The sequence below is a fragment of the Sceloporus occidentalis genome, unplaced genomic scaffold (genome assembly GCF_023333645.1).
Source record: "Sceloporus occidentalis isolate IW3139 unplaced genomic scaffold, rSceOcc1.0.p SCAF_345, whole genome shotgun sequence".
NCBI classification, from domain to species: domain Eukaryota; kingdom Metazoa; phylum Chordata; class Lepidosauria; order Squamata; family Phrynosomatidae; genus Sceloporus; species Sceloporus occidentalis.
In genome coordinates this window covers 94,133-115,405 of record NW_028317325.1, presented here as the reverse complement: position 1 = coordinate 115,405, position 21,273 = coordinate 94,133, and the positions used below count along the sequence as shown (strand labels likewise).

Here is a 21,273-nt window from a genome sequence, read left to right as displayed (position 1 = left end):
GAGGACATTATTTTCCTGCGTGGTCCGTGCAATAGACGCCCAGCCACCGAGCAGTGAGTGGACAGGAGACCCCACTATTACCTGCCCGAGGACAGCCCACTGAATACCACGCAGGTACTATTCCGTGCGTGGGGTGACCGCTCCTCGGGCACCCACCTGCATTTGCCAGCGTGGAAAGAAGAGGATTTGGCATCATTATCTACTTTTATAGGCCTGTGAGAAGGACCACGTTGAATGGGAAACCCCACAGCCCCCTTGATATCCCCCCTGTGTAGAAAGAGCAGCTACTCCACGAAAGACATATCAGTGAGGCTGTGACTTCACCAAGGAGCCCCTTGTAAGACGGTGGTCTCCTCTCAGTGCAGTCAGACTTTATATGCCCTGAGGGATGCCATCTGAAGAACCCGAGCAGGTGGATAAGTCAGAAGATGGAGATATAACATCCACATGAAGTGAATAAGTGACCCGAATAACCATTTCAAGACATCGGCAACCAGGATAAGCTTTATAATAACTCAAGAACCCTTCTGAAGTGAACTGGAAGACCACAAGGATACTGCGATCTGCTTCAAAACATCGCTGTTTTCGTTATATGGAGGGAAGGCAGTTCCCACTTTCCGGTCAACCTCTTATTTACTTACAAGCCGACTGAATACTATCTCTATGTAGTGACAAGAGGTCCAACGCCTCCGTGAATGAGGGAGGAGACAGGATAGAACATTTTTTTTTGGTTTGTTTTGTGGTGCAACTTAGAAGTTAGTCAAAGAGCCTTCAATAGTTTTTTTTTTTTTGTCCCCATCCCCTTCCCCCCATTTTTCTCCTCTGATTAGCAGAGGAATGCCAAACCTAGCACGGCATGGGAACAAGAAGGACAGTGGAGGATCAGCATCTACCATGCCACAAAGCAGTGGCAGTTCCAATAGCAGAGACCGGTCACGGCTCATCTCTAAACACAAACGGCATAAGTCCAAGCATCTCAAAGACTCTCCATCTGCTTCTGAGCCACAGGCTCCTACAACACTGAAACTCGTTGAGTACGACGATATTAGCTCGGATTCTGACACCTTTTCGGATGACGTACCAGCTAAAGCAGATAGAAGGGAAAATGATGAAAGGAGGGCATCTGAAAGGAGTGAAAAATTGCATCGGTCCAGACACCGCCACCAACACAAAAAACCTAAGGATGCTCCCAGGGCTAAGCAGGTGGAGAAAGAGAAGAAACCAGAAAAGAGCCAAGATATCGTAAGCAAAGTACCCAGTGCCAAGGACAGAACACCTGGCACGCTCAAAAGGCCAGCAGAGGAGCTGGAAGAAAATGCACGAGCTTCCAAGAGTAGTAGTAGTAAAGAAGTTCGTGCGTCTAAAGTTCGAGAAAAGTCTCGGAGAGAGAGAGAATTGAAGTCAGGGCACAAAGATAGGAGCAAGAGCCACCGAAAGAGAGATTCGACTAAAAGATACAAGACTTCTGACAGCCCCAAGAGGAAAGGTCGAAGCCCACGCAGGAAGTATGGAAGTAGTCCAAGGCAGGATGATAGCAATTCTGATGCGTCAGGAGGTGGCCAAGACTATGATGGTAGTCCTCCACGATCTCATGCATCAAGCAACTATATTGAGGCCTACAAGAAGAGTTCTGACAGCCCAGCTTACAGGGAACCGGCTGCCTACCAGAGCAATGCTCGGTCACCCAGCCCTTACGCCCGCAGGCAACGTTCAGTGAGCCCTTACCGGAGGAGGTCCTCTAGTTACGAGAGGAGAAGCGGCTCCTACAGCGGGAGGTCTCCAAGCCCGTACGGACGCAGGAGATCCAGTAGCCCCTTTGTATCGAAGCGTTCAGTGAGTCGGAGCCCCGTAGCCAGGTGACTTTTTATTTTCGTTTAATCTGGAAAAATGATTCAGCATTTGAGTGGGTTTTTTCCCCATACATTGAGGGATTCCTCAGAATACCCTCTCTATTCTATACTTGCCTTCTTTCCCACCACCCAAGTTATCTGATTTGCATGAAGTGTTGTAGTTAAACAACCGCTAACCCATTGTTATCGTCAATACCATGTTGGCTCCTTGAAATTCTGCTTTAGGAAATGTTTATTACTCATTGGGGTAAGGTGTGTTCTGTAACCTGATCCTGTATAATGCATGTGTCTGTATGTAAGGAACCGTTCAGGAAATCTCAGTAATTTAACTATACATCATACAGGGCCAACAAAGCTCATTGGAGCAGAAGCTATAAAATGCACATGGAATAATAAAGTAGGAAGTAGTTTATGCTTATGAAACGGGTTACAGTACTGCCAAGATTCCCTAATGCTTTAACCTCCCCTCCCAGGTTCTTGACTTTAAGAGTTGTGTTCAGCCTCCCTGTGCCGAAGTGACGTACTGTTCTCCAGTCAACTCCATTGCTGTCACTTTCCTACCATTGATTAGGTGTTTTATGCAGCCAATTAGTGGTGTGAAAATGGGACCACAGAGGGGGCTTTGCACTATAGCTTTAGTGTTGCCGCATCTCATAAAGTAAAGTGACATTGTGCCAGTATAACTATATAATGTGTGCACTATTATATAGCTTAAAAATTATCACACGTATGTCAGGTGGTACTTTTGCGATTGTGTTTTGTAATTTTTGTATTTTCTGTGGTATCACAATGTCCTTCTTTCCAGAGGAAAATTAATGCATAATTGTCTGGGACACTAGAAAAAGATTGTCATAGCAATTTGGGGGGCTGGAATGCATATGGGTTGGGGTGGGGGGGGGGCAGTAGAATCCCTCAACCAATTTGCAAACAAAAAATCAAGTCAAGGTTTTTTCCCAGAGCAAATGCTCTGAAAAAAACCCTTCTCTTAGTCTTGTAGTCAGACCTCAAATATAAGATCCAGATCCCCGCAGCACTGCAGGGGACCTGGATCCTCCTCTCTGGCAGCCAGTGAGCATCTGTGCGATACGCGCAGGCAACCTCTTCTGCTACCTGACACTTCCGCCGGGGCTTCTATGAAGGAGCACCGGTGTGACGTGGCCTTCCGGTGCTCAGTCATGAAAGCCCTGGCGGAGGTTGCGCCAGAATTCCACTGGCTGCCCCTGCTTGACACCAGGGAGTCTGGATCACGGGCACAAGTTTAGGGATGCATCGGTAAGTCAGGGCATATATGGGGGAGAATAAAGCATATCAGGGGGCAGATCTGGAGGGCAGATTGGCAAATGGGGGGTATAAGGCATATCGGGGGGGCAAGTTGGCATATCAGAGAGGCAGAGTGGCATATCAGGGGGGCAAGGTGGCATATCAGAGAGGCAGAGTGGCATATAGGGGGTATAAGGCGTATCTGGGGCAGAGTAGCAAGCCATGAGGCAGATGTGAATAACTGGGGGGCAGGTTGGCAAATAGACAAAAAACACATTTTTATTAAATATGGAAATAGTTTACATGTGAATTAATATTTAACAGTAAAGAATAATATAATTAAAAAAAAATAAAAAATTACCAGTAAAACTTTTTTCCTATAGTGTAGTCTTATATTCAGGCTTTTTTTTTTTTCTTCTAACTGAATAATCAAATTTGGGGCGGTCGTCTTATAATCGAGCAAATACTGTATATGTATTATCAAAAAGGTGTTAGAGTGGTTGCTATCAAAGAAAATAAAAATCTAGAGTTCTCAAGAAGATTTTTTGGAGCAGATTTGGGGATTTATCCATCAATCTCAAATTGATATTGTGTGATTTTCAAAACTAATTTAATTTGCACTTAAAATGTTAATGCTGAAATTCTTTTTGTATCTCAGGAAATCTGCCAAGTCTAGAAGCAGGAGTCCTGTGTACTCCAGAAAGGTAACCTCATCCTCGTCTCGGAGCAAGAAGCAGAAGTCTCAGTCACGAAGTCGCCATTCCAGTATTTCCCCTGCCCGCTTGCCCTTAAACTCCAGTCTGGGTGCAGAACTGAGCCGAAAGAAGAAGGAAATCGCTGCTGCCGCGGCAGCTAGTAGGGAGTCAAAGGGCAGTCCGTTATTGCTTAAAAAGGACATGAGAGAGGGGAAAGGGATCTCTATACTTGACTCTAAAAAGCTTACCAAAATTACCAAACTTGAAAAATCTGTATCTGATACAGAATTGTTATCTACAGCCAACACGGAGAACAGGGCACCAACTGGGTCTGCGAAACCAGAAGAGAGTGAAAAAAAGCCACCGTTATTGGCTAAGGACCCAAAACCGTCAGTATCAAAGGACAACAAACCAGCATCCCTTAAAGAGGATGTTTCGCCGCCAAAGGAGGTGGTAGCGGACAGAGAGAAGGAAAAGGAAATACCACCGCCTTTACCTCCTCTGCAATCACCTCAGCCCCCTTTACCAGCCTGCTCTCCTCCCCCTCCAACTCCACCGCTGCCACCTCTCCCTCCTTGCCCAGCGACACCTCTCCAGCCTCCTCCACCTCTTCCTCCCCAGCCTGCGTTGACGTTCCTTCCTCTGCCTCCTTCTGTAGCAGCCTCCTTGGCTTCCATCCATACAAGAGGAACATCTCTGTTCACTCAGGCAAATTCCCAGCCCCCAGTACCATCACCAGCCAAATCACAGCCGCCTGTCAGTCTAACCATCCCACACCTGAAGACCTCAACACTGCCTCCCCTACCACTCCCACCATTGCTTCCTGGAGAGGATGACATAGACAGGTATGTACAAGGTGCCCTGAAGAGAGCTCACCCTGTAAAATCTTTTACTCCACAGGATTTTTATTGCTGTTTTCCCCCCAGACTTATATAATTTTGTTTCTAGGATGCTTTGTCCAGTCTGTAAAGCATTAGCTCTTAGGATGCCCACTTCCACAGGGCACTTGCCTTTGTTTCATAGTGGTGCAGTACTTCTTAATTCATCTAAATGCTTATGGCTGTTGTAATCTTGGGATTAAGTTTATATATCAGTTTCAGTTTAGGAGCTGAACTTAGTATACCTGAGCAGCATTTCATTTTTGACTCCAAACTCTAACTAAGATTTGTGTGGGTATCTTGCGGTCATTTTTCCCGTTAGACATTTATCTTGTAATATCTCTCAACATCTAAACCTAATGTTATTCTAGGAAAGTAGTTGGTATTCATCTTTAAGCCAGTATATTAAATGATCTCCTTTATTAGTTGGGCAATGGAACATCACACCCTTTTTTTCAAATTCAGTTCTCCCTCACACCTGCATTGACATCGCTGCCTCTGTCTGCTTCCTTGACATCCACCATCCATACAATAGGAACATCTCTGTACGGGATAATGCCTAAAAATAAATACAGCGTATCCATATTTCAATGCAAAGAAATCTGTTCCAGTTCCCAGAAAGATTCCATTCCTGTTGAAGTTCTAAGGACTGAGCATTGGTATGCCTTGACATTGCAAGCTTTTGCAGCCGTATGGTGCCCAAACTTTATCATTTGTTGTTAAAGCATATATGATATGTGACACTCATGGCCCCCCGGAAGCAAGCAGTATCCATTAGGCTTAGGTAATTGTGTGGCTATATGTGGAAACAAGGTTTAGCATTATGTTTTGCATTAAACGCATTTCTAGAGTTTGTCTTTGAAACATATTCTACCTAGTAATCTGTATTCAAAGTGTTTCAACTCGGTGTCATTAGAAGCATCATTGTTTTATATATGTAACCGCGCATCGGGTGCATGCTGGGTATTTACAGGTTAAAGAACTGAAGAAGCTTTACTATGCTTCAAAAAGAGCTGAACATAATGCAACGTTATCTCGGATTGTTTTACGTATTAAGTATACAGGATGAGTGGCTGTCTCATGGTGGCTGGGTCTTTATAATGCATAGTGAGTGGAGATGTGCAGACTCCAAGCTATTTTCTGCACATGAGATGGTCCTCTCAGGTCAGCTCGGGGAACGCTGCGCATCCACCTGCGTGTAGCATCTACGCAAATCACAGCGTTTGGCGTCAGTAGGACTCACGGTACTTTATAATACATCCTAGCTGGCAGAAACAATAACCCGTCTTTTTAAAGACATGCATCCATTTTTCATTTTGTTGGTATGTATCCATATGCCTAGTTAATAGCTTTATTTGCTAACGTATAATGGATTCCAAACTTTCAAGACTATCTAGATCTCTTCTTTAGGCATAGTATACCCGAAGAAGAGGCCTAGATAGCCTCGATAAGCCTGCAGTCCATTAGCCAATAAAGGAATCATTTTTCTATGGCTAACACGCTACAACTCTATAAAATTACATTTCCTTTGTTAAAGTGTGTTCATTGTATGCTGAATTTGTCATAAACATTTTTTTTTCTGTACTTTATTAGTTCTATAGAAATTCCTCCTCCCAAACCCATCAAGAAGGAAAAGGAGCAGAGACCCCGGCATCTCCTCACTGATCTTCCATTGCCTCCTGAGCTCCCAGGCGGGGATCCATCTCCTCCAGAATCTCCAGAGCCGATAGCGATAATACCCCCTCAACAACCATTAAAAAAGAGACCAAAGTAAGTACTTTTTATTGTCGGGTAAGACAAAGCTAAGCACCGGTAACTTTTATGTAAATTTAGAACAACAAACAGTTTTGTGTTTACAATTCTCTGTTTACTTTCTCAGTAGCCTAAAGCATATCTGTCACTCTTTCCCAAATACTGTGTTTTACAATTCTATGCAATAAACAAACTAATTTAATGCTTACAAATGTGCTGACTTTATAACAACTTTTGTAACTAAATGCAGCTTTAGAAACATTTCATGTACTGGTTTGTAAACGTTGTGTATATCCACCAGAAAAAAACAGCGCACACCTCTTCAAATGAAATGGTAATTTATTCCAGCATGAGACAACGTTTCGGTCCTCATGGGCCTTTTTGAAAGCTTGATGATTATGAATTTAACCACTTCTTACCGTATTGTATACTGGTCCGAATGTAGGCTGTATGTGCAATCAGGGGGAGAGCTTTTTAGAAAAATGTTTTTAATGCAAAAAGGGGCTAATTATGTATGTTTTTTGGGGATCAGTTTTTACAAATATATTGTGAAATACATATATATATATATATATATATATATATATATATATATATATATATATTAGTGTGTGTGTATATAGCAAAACAACGAAAACTCGCCCAGGTTAAAGCCTTGTCATAGCCTAGAACATCGTATAGCATCTGGGCACACCAGCTAACCAGTGTGGGTGGCAGCCCACAGGAACCAGTATGGAGTGTCCTCATTGAAAGTCTTGTGTTTTTAATTGTACGATAGAGAACAGAATGGTCACATTATCAAACTACCTGAATGTTACTACTATTGATATTAATGTTAATGGTACACAACACATCAAGCTGTTCTGCCCTATGCTCCAGATTAACCATATTTAGTTTCTTGCTGCTTACTGATGGCCTCTAGAAAATAAAAACATGTTCCAGTTCTTTGTAGAAATTATACATACTTAGGTACAAATGCATTTTTATGGGAGATTATTTGGGAGATTGTACAAGTGTTATATTTTCAGACAGATTTTACAGAATATATATATAAATATATATATATATATATATATATATATATATATATATATATATATAAAGATTGTTCTGTGGTTGATATTCTATGCTGCTGTATTGATCAATAGCAAAAAATAAACCAAATTTTAACAAAAGCAGTAACGTAAAATTGTGTGTGTGTGTATATGTATATATATATATATATATATATATATATATATATATATATATGAAGATACAATTAATACAAATTATAGTGTTGTATTATTGTTCCAGCCTACGGTTACCATAATTTAGGGAAGGTAGGACTCAACCTCTCTTCTCCCACAATTCCAGTAGTGTTTTAATATATCTTAGTAAATAATTGTCAGCAAATCATTTGAACCTTATACTAACCCCTAAATGTCTGATGTTATCTACAGAATTTGCTGTCCCCGTTATGGAGAGCGAAAGCAGACTGAAACAGATTGGGGGAAACGCTGTGTAGACAAATTTGACATTATTGGTATTATTGGCGAAGGGACATACGGGCAAGTCTACAAAGCCAAGGACAAGGATACAGGTAGGAAGTGAAACCTCTCTCAGTATAAATGTCTGGTTTATGGTAAATCGTTTATGGTAGCTAATTTTGTGGACTTTCATCTGCTTATCCGTTCCTTTTTAGTTAATTTATGCTGAAGTGTTGCATCCTTTTGCTTCTACATAACAGGTTTGAAATAGATTTAGTTTTGGATCGAAATCCATTATATTACTAAATATCATGGGATGCAGAACAGTCTGAAAAGATATTTAACCTTCTGCCAGCATTTTCTAATAGTGCGACCAATATTGGGGAGGAAGTATTGAATCTCCGTAGTGTCACATCAGCACAACATGTAACGTTACAGTACACTAACTTATAATCACAAGGCTTCAAGATTTAGTGTACCTTGTCTGAAAAATACCGTATTTGCTCGATTGTAAGACAAGGGTTTGTTGTTTTTTTGAAGGTTTTGTGAAGAACAGATCATGTCAGACCAATTTAATTGCATTTTATGATGTTGTGAATACATGTATAGATCAGGCTGTTGCTGTAGATGTTGTCTATTTAGATTTTGCAAAAGCATTTGACACTGTTCCACACCAGCGGTTATTGTATAAGTTAGGACAAATAGGTCTTGGAGAAAATGCCTGTGTTTGGATTAGAAATTGGCTTATTTACAGGGTGCAAAGAGTAGTTGTTAATGGTGAAATCTCAAACTGGATTACTGTGGTAAGTAGGGAGCCTTGGGGTTCTGTCTTGGGTCCAGTTCTCTAACTTATTTATTAATGATCTTGAAATAGATATTGGAAGTCACTTGTCTGTGTTTGCTGATGACACAAAATGAGGTAAGGTTATAAAGTCTGACCAGGATGTGGTGTCTCTTCAGAATTATTTGGATAAACTAGGGGACTGGTCAAATAAGTGGTAGATGAGATTCAATATAGATAAGTGTTAGGTTCCCTGTTGCGGCATAATTGGTAATTGCCCCAAGGGTTTTTTGCCCTCTTTTGGATCACCTTTAGAACTAGGTATGTGTGAAAGGTTGAACTTGATGGACTGAAGTCTTTTTTTTTTTTTTTCACCTACTATACTATAAATGCTCTGAAAAATATCCCTCGTCTTATATCTGAGGTCGTCATCTAATCAGACCTCAAATGGTGGGCTGACTACAAGACTGAGATCCAGATCCCCTGCAGCGCTGCAGGGGACCCGGATCCTCCTCTCTGGCAGCCGGTGGAGGTCTGTGTGATGCGCGCAGACAACCTCTCCTGATGCCGGCACTTCCTCTGGGGCTTCTATGGTGGGGCACAGGAAGGTCATATGATGCCGGCTGAAGTACTGGCCAGCAGCGGAGGTCTGCATCGCACAGTCCTCCACCGGCTGCCCCACTAGACACCAGGGAGCAGCTTATTAGTGAGGCAGAGTGGCATATAGGGGGGTATAAGGGGGGCAGATGTGCATAACTGGGACAGAGTGGCAAATAAAAGGAAATAAAAAACTTTTTTTCAATCATAGTTTTTATTAAATATGAAAAAATTGTTTACATGTGAATTAATATTTACTAGTAACTTTTTTCCTATAGGGTAGTCTTATATTCAGGCTTTTTCTTTTTTCCTCAATTAATCACATTTTCGGGGGTCGTCTTATAATTGAGCAAATACGGTACATTCTCAAGATTTTTACACCATTTCTTAGAGTGATTGAACACCTGCAACTGCTCTTTTCTATCAGGAGAACTTGTGGCCTTAAAGAAAGTCCGCCTGGATAATGAGAAGGAGGGTTTCCCTATAACTGCCATCAGGGAAATCAAAATTTTACGTCAACTCATCCATCGCAGTGTGGTCAACATGAAGGAGATTGTCACAGACAAACAAGATGCTCTGGACTTCAAGAAAGACAAAGGTAACCTCCTGAATCTTCAATATGTTTGGCGGAATCACTGCCTGAATTTGTTTGCAGAGGCTCCGGGTGTATTTATTGCTGTAACTTATGCTTAATTAATATGGGAATGACTCAAAATCTCTAGGCTATAGAGTCCATAGGGAACATTTAGAATGGGTAGAACAAACTATAAATGGCTACTCCCTGTTGATTTCTCCGTCATAGGAATTAGCAGTCGGCATATATCACACTGTATGGCGATTTCAGCCAAAGTCACTTTTTTTTCAAAATTATAAAAGCCATCAATTTGAGCTGTGTGTTCCCTATTAACATGTACTACATATGGGGTGTACCAGTGTTTCTTCCAATTGGACAATCTCTTAATTTTCTTCTATTGCAGGTGCCTTTTACTTGGTATTTGAATACATGGACCACGACCTGATGGGACTACTAGAGTCTGGGTTGGTGCAGTTTTCAGAAGACCATATAAAATCTTTCATGAAACAACTAATGGAAGGACTGGAATATTGCCACAAAAAGAACTTTCTCCACCGAGACATAAAGTGCTCAAACATCCTGCTAAACAACAGGTAACAAAGGGACAGACAGCATTTTTGTAACGTTTCCCCCTGAAACCTTATATTGATGTGTGATTTCTCCTTACAGTGGTCGGATCAAGTTAGCAGATTTCGGGCTGGCTCGGCTCTATAGCTCAGAAGAGAGGTATGGTTTTTGATGCTATCTGGAGTCTTTTTGTCATTCTTGTCTTTCTTTCGATGTGTTCATGATTACGTGACGGTTTTATATAATTTTTGTTTTCCTTGAGGTTGTCCCATGTTGTGGGTGTTTAGGTTTCAAGTGGTTTCAAGTTTATTGCTCTAAAAATGATGCTCTATTTTCAGCCGTCCATACACTAATAAAGTGATTACATTGTGGTATCGGCCCCCAGAGCTGCTTCTAGGAGAGGAGAGATATACCCCAGCCATAGACGTGTGGAGCTGCGGGTAAGCCAATGTAGCCATGTTCCCCAATGTCTCAGTTGAAGAGACAAAAAATGTTGTGAAAATTGAAGTTCTTCACATGTCTTGCAATTTCTTTTTCTTTCAGGTGTATCCTGGGTGAACTCTTCACCAAAAAACCAATCTTCCAGGCAAACCAGGAGCTGGCTCAGTTAGAACTCATCAGGTGATCCTCCTAGGTTTCTTTCAGCTGAACATAGACTGATATGCACAGTAAAGAAAAAGTAACGGGAACCGGGGGGGGGGGGTCTAGTGGTAGATTAGGGAAGTAACACTTAATTGTACGCTAGATGGGGAGTCAGTCTTAATACATGTAGAAACTAGAGGGTGAATATACAAAGTATTTAACCCCTCTAAGTCAATGTAAAATTGCAGTTCCAGTAATTTTTATTCCATGTGTTCTTCTAGTCGACTCTGTGGAAGCCCCTGTCCAGCTGTCTGGCCGGATGTCATCAAGTTACCCTATTTCAACACCATGAAACCCAAGAAACAATACAGACGGCGGTTACGCGAGGAGTTTTCTTTGTGAGTCTGTTTGCCTATGTTTCATGTGTTGGCCCGAGTATAGTTAACCATCAGTTCTTAGGCCAGACCCTTTGATCGTTTTGTTTTACTGTAAATTTGGTCTAGTAAAACACATTTGGTCCACATGACAAATAACGTTCTTGGCCTGTAGTGACTCGGTCAGTAAAACAAAAGGGCTAAGCAGCTCTGTAGTTGCATAGGATTGCTCTGCATGACATGATGGTGCTCTGCGTATAGATGTGGGAGACTAGCAATTAAAACTAGAGAGTGAGGTGAACTTTTAATCTGCTGTTAATAGTCTTTAAAATAAAGTAATCACTGTTGCTATTACTGATACGTGTTGCAGCTCCTTCCCTTTCTCTGCCAGATTTCCTTGTTTCTTGCTGTGTTGTGTGTGAACAATTTGTTTGTACGGTGGTGTTGGAAGTTGTTTCTCCCCGATGACCCTTTCTTTTTGTTGATCAGCATTCCCTCGCCTGCTTTGGATTTGCTGGACCACATGCTCACTCTGGACCCCAGCAAACGGTGCGCAGCCGAGCAGGCCCTGCAGAGCGACTTCCTCAAGGATGTTGATGTCGGCAAAATGGCCCCACCAGAGTAAGATCCTTAAAATTGTGATGATATCATCATGTAATGACATTTTCTGTTTGCATAATAAAATTACTTTGATCTGAAACATTTAAGTGTGACAAATATGCAAAAATAGACAAAATGGGCAAAGGGACAAATACTTTTTCACAGCACTGTCTATGAATGTTCAGATATGTAAATCCAACATGGCCCTTACAGGTAGCAGAGCTTATAAATGTATTCCTTCTTCCATAGCCTCCCCCACTGGCAGGATTGCCACGAGCTGTGGAGCAAGAAGCGCAGAAGACAGCGACAGAGTGGTGTTTCTGTGGAAGAGCCCCCTGCTGTCAAGGCTTCCCGTAAAGAATCCGCTGCACCGCCAGGTGCAGAACCCATCAAGAACAATAGCCCGGCCCCAACACAACCTGCCAAGACGGAGGCCGTTCCCCCCGATCTCTGTGAGTTCAGAATTGTTATCCCGCTCTCTTGCCGATAGTCTTTAAAAATGCATGGATTTGCAGTAATAATGGATTATCTGTTTACAATAGGTGTACAGTCAGGTGAAATGTAGTTGATATCTGTAGACCTTAGTTACAGCTGTGGCTGTAGCATGTCGGATATATAACCTAACTTTCTTCCTGTTTGCCCTACCTAAAGGTTACTTGTTCATAGCTTGTACACATATTTAGAATGTATATAAGTTTTTTGCTTTTTTTTTCTTGCTCTGCAGCGGTTCTTGGAGATATAACACAACAACTCAATCAGAGTGAATTGGCCATCTTGCTAAACCTTCTCCAGAGCCAGACAGATCTCACTGTATCCCAGATATCCCAGCTCCTAAATGTCCAGGCCAACCCAGACATGCAGCAACAGCTTGAGGCGCTGAATCAGTCCATCACAGCCTTGACTGGCCCACCTACGCATTCACAGGCGGAGCCCCCCAAAGAACTCCCAGCTCAGGACCAAGCGGGGCTTGACGAGGCTGGAACTCAGGGAGAGATTCAGAATGTCCTAGCAGTCCTATTAAGCCAACTAATCAAGCCCCAGGAGGTGGCAGAAATCCCTACTGAGAGCAATGGTGAACAGAGTGGAAACTCCACATTACCCCCTAAACCTGAGGAAAGAGAAATGCAAGAAGATGAAGTGGAAGAGGATGACACAGGTAAATTCTGGTCACCCTAAGGCTGCCGTCTTGTCTAGTTGCATGTAACAAGAGTAAGGGTGCCTGGGGTTTTACCAGTCCATCGTATAAACCCTAGTATCTCCTCTGTGTTCCTTGTGCCAGTGGCATTCAGACTTACTCTCTGGGAGAGTAAGGTCTTCCTTTACAGCACGGGTATTGGAGACAACAGAACTTTGCAATCGTGTATTTTGGTTTATAATAAACTGCAATGTTAAATTTCACCACTAGTTCCATGGTTATTTGAGTCATTTACAAACATTGGAAGTAAAAAGAAGCCTCCTTCTTTCTCTTCCCGACTGGTCCTGTCTGTAGCCTTTTTCCCCCGTCGTCGCTCCGGTTTACCTGCTATTTCCAAACAAAGCTGCAGCATCCCTTTTCTTTTGTGTAGTGCAGAGTTTACATTTCATAAAATACGCCCATAATTAAGGCTTTTGAATCTCTTTATATAATCTGAGGGGTTGAATGGAGAACATGTGTATTCTTATGAAGTAAGAAACTGTGAGCCTGTCATTTTAAATAGCGTACAGAGGGCACTTAACTGTTTAATGCCTAGTTTCTCGCACATTGGGTTGGGAAGCCATGGGTTCTAAACTTCACCAAGGCTCATTCAACCCGTAAGATTATCAAAGCTGCTAATTTGTTCAGGTTAGCTTTGTAAATGTCATGCGCATTTATACTGTACATCTTTCTTTCCATGTGCCCATAAAAAGTGCGTCCCTGTAAATTGTAATACGCTTGCTATCTTGATACAGTTCAGCATATATACCTGTCTTTTGTCGCTCTACTTTCCAGCAAATTTCCCTCCTTTGCTTAAAATCCCTTTTAGAGCATACACCCTTAATGGATCGACTGACTTCGGTTCAAGTAGCTTACAATGTGTGTTAATGTATTCTTAGACCTCTAATATAACACAGCTTAGCATATTGACCTGTTATAAATTTTAATATTAGCAGGGCGTTGTGCTATATGGCTTTCTACGACAAACATTAACATTACTGGCCTTTGTTTTCCATTGGCAATCTGCAACCATGAAATGGTTTAGAGCTTCTGGATGACTTTTTTTTTTTTTTTTTTTTTAAATTAAATCGGGATAATGGTCAGAAAAATGGCCCGTGAGATTCAGCGGTCAGAAAAGCATGCAGTTGACAAATACATATACTAATTAGAAACTAGTTGAGTCAAATTGGGCAGGTATTGTTGGATTTTGGTGTACTAGTTGCATCACGGTCCATGTCGGTGCACAGTATCAATTAGCTGCTGCAAAAGCCAAGAAACTGTATGGTTATTTTAGCCTTTATCAAGTTCAATGCCATTAGTGAGATCGTGGAAAGGTGGAACTTGGTGGAAATGCTTTTTTTCCCCCTAGACTCCTATGTATAATAACAAAACAAAATAAAACAAAAAAAAGAATTAACAGAAGACTAACAAATGGAAACAACTTAAATCAAAGCCAATTCAATTATGTTGTAACTTGAATCAATTAAGGGTGTTTTATGAGAAGGGCTCTGATTTAGTTCTCAAAAGGACACTCCAGCCATCATTAGGATTTTAAGGCATATGATGGCTGATGGGCCCCTTTAAATTTCTATAGTGCTGCGCCTCAGCTGTTTGCCATGCTGGTGATGATCCAAACATCTCCTGGCACGATATACTTACCACCAGTCGGGTCCAGTGCTGGATTGGTGAATGCTTTGGCATGAAGCTCTAACTAAATCCCTCTGTAAATACGTGAAAAGCTATGCTATTGATTTAAGTGATTTGCATAGCCAATCAAGAGACGCTGCAATCTTAGCCTATTGTTCAGTGTGCTCCTTGTTGTGTTCCATTGCTCAGTGGGCTCCTTGGGACACTGGAGCGTCGCTTTAATTCTTTCCCTACCCTCCTAGCATCACACACTTAACCGATCGCAGTTAGTGAAGAAGACTGGGCTTATGTGCCTGCGTGTGCCCTGGATTCAGGCACTGCACTTGTCACAACATATTAATGGCACAAAGCACCTTCATCCTGTCAAATTTAGGTTTTATCCAAAATGATGATGTCATATAATGTATCACTGAGCAATATGACAGACGTTATCCCAAAATCCATGTGTGATGACGGCTTTTACGGATTGCAGTTTGATCAACCTGCACTCAACATTTTCCAGAGTTAAGTAGGTATTCCTGATTTTATACAATAAATACATAATAGTGGAAGGAAGGACAATTTCCCGTGTAATGGGACGCAGTCATAGATAAAAGGTCTTGTTTATATATGGAGCAGCAGTGTCCCTTTTTTAAAGTTTTGAATACAGACTAATTTTTGTTACAATCAATAAAGATTTAAAGCTTTAAGTTTTCACCTCTGCTATTGGCAAAGAGGCACGCAGCAGCTACTCTTGTGTTGGTAAGTATCGAGAATATGCATCAGCACATCCCAGTCGTTATGTTTTTGGAGGTTTGATGAGTGTCTTTCTCACCTGTAACCACTTAAAAGCTCTTTGAATGTATTTTGGTTTGTAAAATTGGTAGCAAACTACTTTTGTGCCAGCGACTACTTTTGTGCCAGCGTAACTAGTTTATGAGCTGAGTGGGCATGTGCTCAGGCGGACGCTTTTAGATTGTCTGCTTAGAGGAGGATGTTGTGTAACTTCCTGTATAGAAGATGAAAAACTTTGTCTTGGTACTAACTGAAAGTGACTTTTGTGTTACCGTTGAGTCCATTGTGTGGTTTCGGCTGATGACTGACCTGTGAACACTAACGTGCTTATTTGATTGAATATTGTGAAAGTACTCTTTACATAAAATACCCTTTATTTGATCTGTTTCCAACTAGTATACAATGCTGCCTTAACTCTGAGGCTAGTACTTTCTTGCCAACTGACCTTGTTGTATTTAAATGTATTCTTTTATTTATCTGTATTTTTTAAAGATGGTGTGAAAAGAAGTAATCCTCCCACTGCTTGTCAGCCTCGTATTCTACCACCGGAGAAGAGACCTCCTGAGCCTCCAGGTCCTCCTCCTTCACTTCCACCTTCCCTTACAGAGCAAGACACCCCGGACGTGAATCCAGTGGTAACGGCTGCCCTGCTTCAGCTGTTCCCGCAGGCAGAGGTGGAGACGGATGTTGTGAAGGGTGGCCGAGAGAGACATGCCCACCGTCCGCCACCAGACTTTTCACAAAGCCTGCCTTCCAGGACTTTCAGCTCAGAGGGGTCAGAGGACGTGTTTACTTCAGGCCCTGATGACAAAGACTCAGGGCAATTGTTAGGGGAATGTTCACCTCAAGGTGGGAAAAGTAGGACATTCCCAGGGCAGCTGGGTGAATCCAGTGGTTACCAGGGAACGGGATCCCTTCAGTTCCCAGGGGACCAAGACCTCAGGTTCACCAGGATTCCGTTGGGGTTGCATTCTGGCGCAGTGCCTCCGCCTGGACAACTAGAGGGAAGCAGTAACAGTTCTCACCACTATCAAGAAGCCAAAATCGCTAATTACAGCGAGCTGGGGTCAGGGACAGCAGCAGGAACAAACCAGACATGGGTGGCCCCGTCTCAGGCATTCAGTAAACCGTACCGGGCTCCCACCCGTGTTCCTCCAAGAGGGGGTCGGGGAAGAGGGGTCCCTTACTGAAATCCGGTGACACTGTAGTACTGTCTCCATCCTTCCTGTGCTTTTTTTGTTTTTTTTTTTTGGTTCCAGTGGGGGATACTATCAAAATGGGGCTGCAGGGAGTTGTTGTGACAGTTTAGTGAATACAACAATACAGCCATGTAACACATAACAAACATTGTTGGGTGCTCTCGACAGAAAGGAGGACTTGTCTACAAATTGCTGCTTACATGCCTAGGAATGTCCGTGGGACCTCTCCCACCCCTGTTTAGTTGAGTTTTTTTGCATCCCTATCTTTCTCTTGTTTATACGTTGTTGCTAGGTTTAACACTCGTGCTCTTCCTAGGGCAAGGTCTGTCCTCCAGTGATCGGAGGCGCTGTTATTACTAGACGGTTGAAATGAGGACTGTGTAACCGAGGTCTCGCCTTGAATCCCGTCTGCCACCAAAAGAAGCCCAGCATGGGTTTGCTGGCTACTTAGGTGAACAAATCGGAATTCTGCGTGACCTCTTTGAAAATTGTTAACTGAGAATCGACAGAGATGCAGCTGGCTATGTACAAACTTGTTTCCTTTTTTTGAATTTTAAAACGAGTTTTTTTTGTTTTTCCCCTCACATGTCATAAACTGCTGGAACATTTTCTTATTCAACCACTGTTGTGTGTTCTTTTGTTAGTTTTGTTTTTTTTCCTTTCAAAAATACCAGAAGGTTTCTTGCCCTTAGAGAAAATAAATAGAACATACCAGTTGACATAAAGTACTATGTTCTACTTATCTTGCAATTTTATATGCACGTCTATGTGTAATATAATATATATATATATATATATATATATATATATATATATATATATATAATTACGTGTGTATAATAGACTTATTTTCTTGGGCTATGTCAGGCAAATATGGCACAAACGGTTTTGTTATTCTTTGTTTTGTATTTTTCTTTTGTTTCATTGATTGACGCCATGCAAACTTGACTTCATTTTCTTTTTTTTTTTTTTTTTTTTAAACATTGTTGAAGGGCCTAGACAAATAAACAAGAATTCCAAAAATAAGATGCGCCTATTGCTCTTCCATGTGGTATTTTTTCATTCGATTTGAGGCTAAATGTATATCTGAGATGGGTTGATATTTCGTTCTTCCTGGACCGTTTATAAATAGTAAAATGCCTTAGGCTTTCCGGTGTATTTCAGGTAGATTATAAGAAGTTATTTTCATAGCGATCCGTTAAGCCAGGAGAAAATCAAGTGTCTGTCATGGATGCGTGGTTTACGTAAAATGTTGTACGCATCTTTAAAGTTTCTTTTTTGTGTGTGTGTGTGTGTGTAATGTATGTAACTTTAACACACATTAATCGTTATTGAGCCCCCTGAACTCTCGCACAAGCCAGTGCTAAGGCTGGCTGGGGGGGGGATCATTCTGCGCATGCGCTTTGACAAGCAGGAGAGATGTGTTGAGTGGAGCGCATGTGCAATCTTAAGAACATGAGGTGGGGAAAGAGGCAAACGTGTGGGGGGTCTCCGGGATGGGTACAAAATGGTAATTTAAAGGGGATACAACGCTATCATGTATTAGTGAAAATATTCTCAGCAGCATTCTGTGCCATGATTCTTCATGGAGTAATTCTATGCAGGGGTATTAACCCCACCATCCTTACTCGCACTTTGCTTGCCCTAAGTAGGCTTCCGTGTTGGTGTCACGGACCGGGCATTGCTCGGTTCAGGCCGCAGTCGGCTTGTGCACATGTGCTTGCTATCAAAAGTGCTGAATCTGTTAAACCTGAAATGCTGCCAAGGGATTAAAATTAGGGCAAGACTTGCTATTGATGTATATGGCGACCTCTTATTCTACAGCGTTGTAGACGTAAATAGGGCTTCATGTAATAATCTCGATTTGCAAGCCCGAATGCTGTCCCACCACAACATCCAAAAGGAGCTATTCCATTTAGGGAAAATAAAGAAATAAACCTTAGCAGTTATGCCATTTTATTATTTCCTCTGAGGGGTCAATCATAAAAATACACAAACTTTTGAAGATGTTGTTTTGGAGCAAATAACGATAATTTTCTTTTTTTTTTTTTTTTTTTTTTTTTTTTTTTACACATGACAATTGTTCACTGCAAAAATTAATGAGACAGACTTTGACTTGCTTATGATGTTTAGGAGACCGAATCCCGGTAGCAATGGCTGAAAATAAAGCTCCTTGATAAAGGACACAGGGGTAAGGGGTATGATTAGCTATATGTGCCATACGACACATTATCCTTCACAGAGACCTTGTTAGGGTGTCTAATGAAGCCAATTTGTCTATTGCGTAACATGTCAATCGTATAGCAGGTTTTGTATTCATACAGAGCCATGGAGGTACATTTATCTGTCTCTATAAGAGATGCTCTTGAATGGCGAGTCTTCCTGAACTTGCAGGCGACCTCCAAAGGGCCGAATTAGTATTTACTGAATTCTCTAAAAAGTTGGAATAACATCCACGTGAAGTCCGTTGCTTTTCAGGAAGGCTTTGCCATCTTTTGTTTGACCTCCGCCTCTATTTGTGCCCAGGGATCCTCCATCATAGAGGGACTGTAATACTGACTGATGTCTCTGGAGTTTCCGCTTTTGTACTTGGAATGATCCTGTGATAGAGAGAAGTCGCGGTGTTACAGCGGAGTCCCCAGGTTTTCAGATTAGTTCCGAAATGACATAAGAACATTTATGTCTCGCCTTCAGGCACACTATACCAGATATTATATGCCTGAAGAAAAGTCCTAGTTAGTCTAAGAAGCTTGCAATTGGCTAATAAAAGTATCAGATTTACTCAAATTGCTTAATAAACTAGATATATACATTTCTTGGGCAGGCAAGCTGATCAAAAGCCCGGACTTCGCTGATCTGATCCTAATCTATTTTAATATATTACACGTGTTGGTACCTTTCACCAATATAGGAATTAACATATTCTCTCTGTGCTCATTATTACGACACATTGTCATAATGTATATAAAAAATACATAATATGCGTCTGTTACAGAGCAATAGGACAAAAATTACTTTGTTCAAACTATTTTATATTTAAAAATATGATGCTTCCCTGATCAAAGTAGAACATGTCAAATATTTTTCTGTAGCGGCTAGGCTTAGCAATTGTCTTTTGAAAACACAAAGCAGTAATCTTTTTGTAGATCTGTGAAACTTTCCCAAAATAAGACCCTTTTTATTTTGATTTATTTGTCGTAATCACCAGACTTTTGCCCGTTTTTGTATCTATCATAGACTTTTACACCTTGATAATCTATTATAAAAGCTAACAATGCATTAGCGTCCTATTGTTTGCATGATGGTATTGTAATAATGGCTTAATGTTAGTGGTGTTGTTTTGTTTGTTTTTTTAGTTTTTGGAGGCATGGATAACTTAGACAAGAGTTAGACGACCTTTGCTTTCTGGTTATATGAGATGTTGTAACACAAATAAGACGGATCGCTTGCCCCTGCCTTTACAGCAGGCAGACTGACCTAAGTCGACGTGTCTGGTGTGGTGGAAGAAGCGAGCGTATTCCTTACCTGTATAATCGCATCTCTCCGTTGTTTGTGGAACGGTGCGGGATTTGGACTGTAATGATAAAAAGGTCTGTATTGCGGAGTGCGGGAGTTTGAGGCCCAACTCTTACAGTAACTGGGTAGTGTTGGAGGTTGACATCTACTTGGAGACCACTCTGTCGGTGCGCCTTTATGTCCATTGTGATTATAGCTTGGACCGGTGTAAGGACCCCCGTACTTCTGGTAAGGTATCCCATTCCCTTTGTGGCGTTGTGAGTGGGACGGGTACCATCCTTTTGGCGATGGTTGTCTCGGGCTTAGAAATGGAGAAATTCCTTGTGCAAAAGCCGCGACTTGAGGAGATGCCCAGTATTGAGACATCGTCTTAGTCAAACTTTTATCTGGGAAAAAATACACATATTTCAAACTCTACATTAGAGGGGAATGTATGGGGAGCTCGTGAACACCCGCTGCCAATGTCCTACTGAATTCAGGAACCAGAAACTAGCAATTATTTTGGTTAAAAAGAGGCCAATGTTCAGTGGCTCCTGGAGCAAAAGGTCATAAAGTTAATTCCTTTAGCCAGCTAAGTGCGGCTTCTATGATGAGCCACGGACAAGGAGTAGAACCTGAAAACTCAACAGCTGGAAAGCACAGATCTGACCGCTGTTTCTTAAGATCTAATTCGTAAAGCATGCAGGCCTTTTTATTTTTTTTATAACTGTACCGAACAATGAATAAGTTAAATGTAACCTTATTCTGATCCATTACGTTATGCAGTTTTAGTTCAGTTAATGAACGGAGCCACGAGGAATTTGTTAATCAATACAAGACACTGATCTAAAGTAAAAAGCACTCAGGGTTATTCACTTACCTCTAGATATTAGACCTTGATCTCGATCCTTTGGTGTCTGTAAATAAATGTGAAGTTGTATTTTTCCTGGTGTCTGTATTTAAGAACAGGTGGGGGGGGGGGGGGCGCGGAATCGTCTAACCTGG

The 21,273-nt window shown here is 41.6% G+C and overlaps 1 protein-coding gene across 3 annotated transcripts; it reads left to right on the top strand.

The window, feature by feature from the left end:
* Window positions 1-837: 837 nt before the first annotated feature.
* LOC149274152 (cyclin-dependent kinase 12-like) lies at window positions 838-16,764 on the top strand. 3 transcript variants are annotated; one of them, XM_089505737.1, is made up of 14 exons: window positions 838-1,856; window positions 3,769-4,650; window positions 6,277-6,453; window positions 7,878-8,017; window positions 9,710-9,880; window positions 10,260-10,449; window positions 10,526-10,582; window positions 10,762-10,863; window positions 10,967-11,044; window positions 11,287-11,403; window positions 11,869-12,000; window positions 12,229-12,431; window positions 12,704-13,060; window positions 16,067-16,764. In XM_089505737.1, the coding sequence occupies exons 1-14, from the start codon at window positions 838-840 to the stop codon at window positions 16,762-16,764; spliced, it is 4,323 nt and encodes a 1,440-aa protein (XP_089361863.1). The 3 variants fall into 3 exon arrangements, with proteins under 3 accessions (XP_089361863.1, XP_089361861.1, XP_089361862.1); XM_089505735.1 differs by having other exon boundaries at window positions 12,704-13,093; window positions 16,085-16,764; XM_089505736.1 differs by having other exon boundaries at window positions 12,704-13,097; window positions 16,092-16,764.
* The last annotated feature ends 4,509 nt before the right edge of the window (window positions 16,765-21,273 follow it).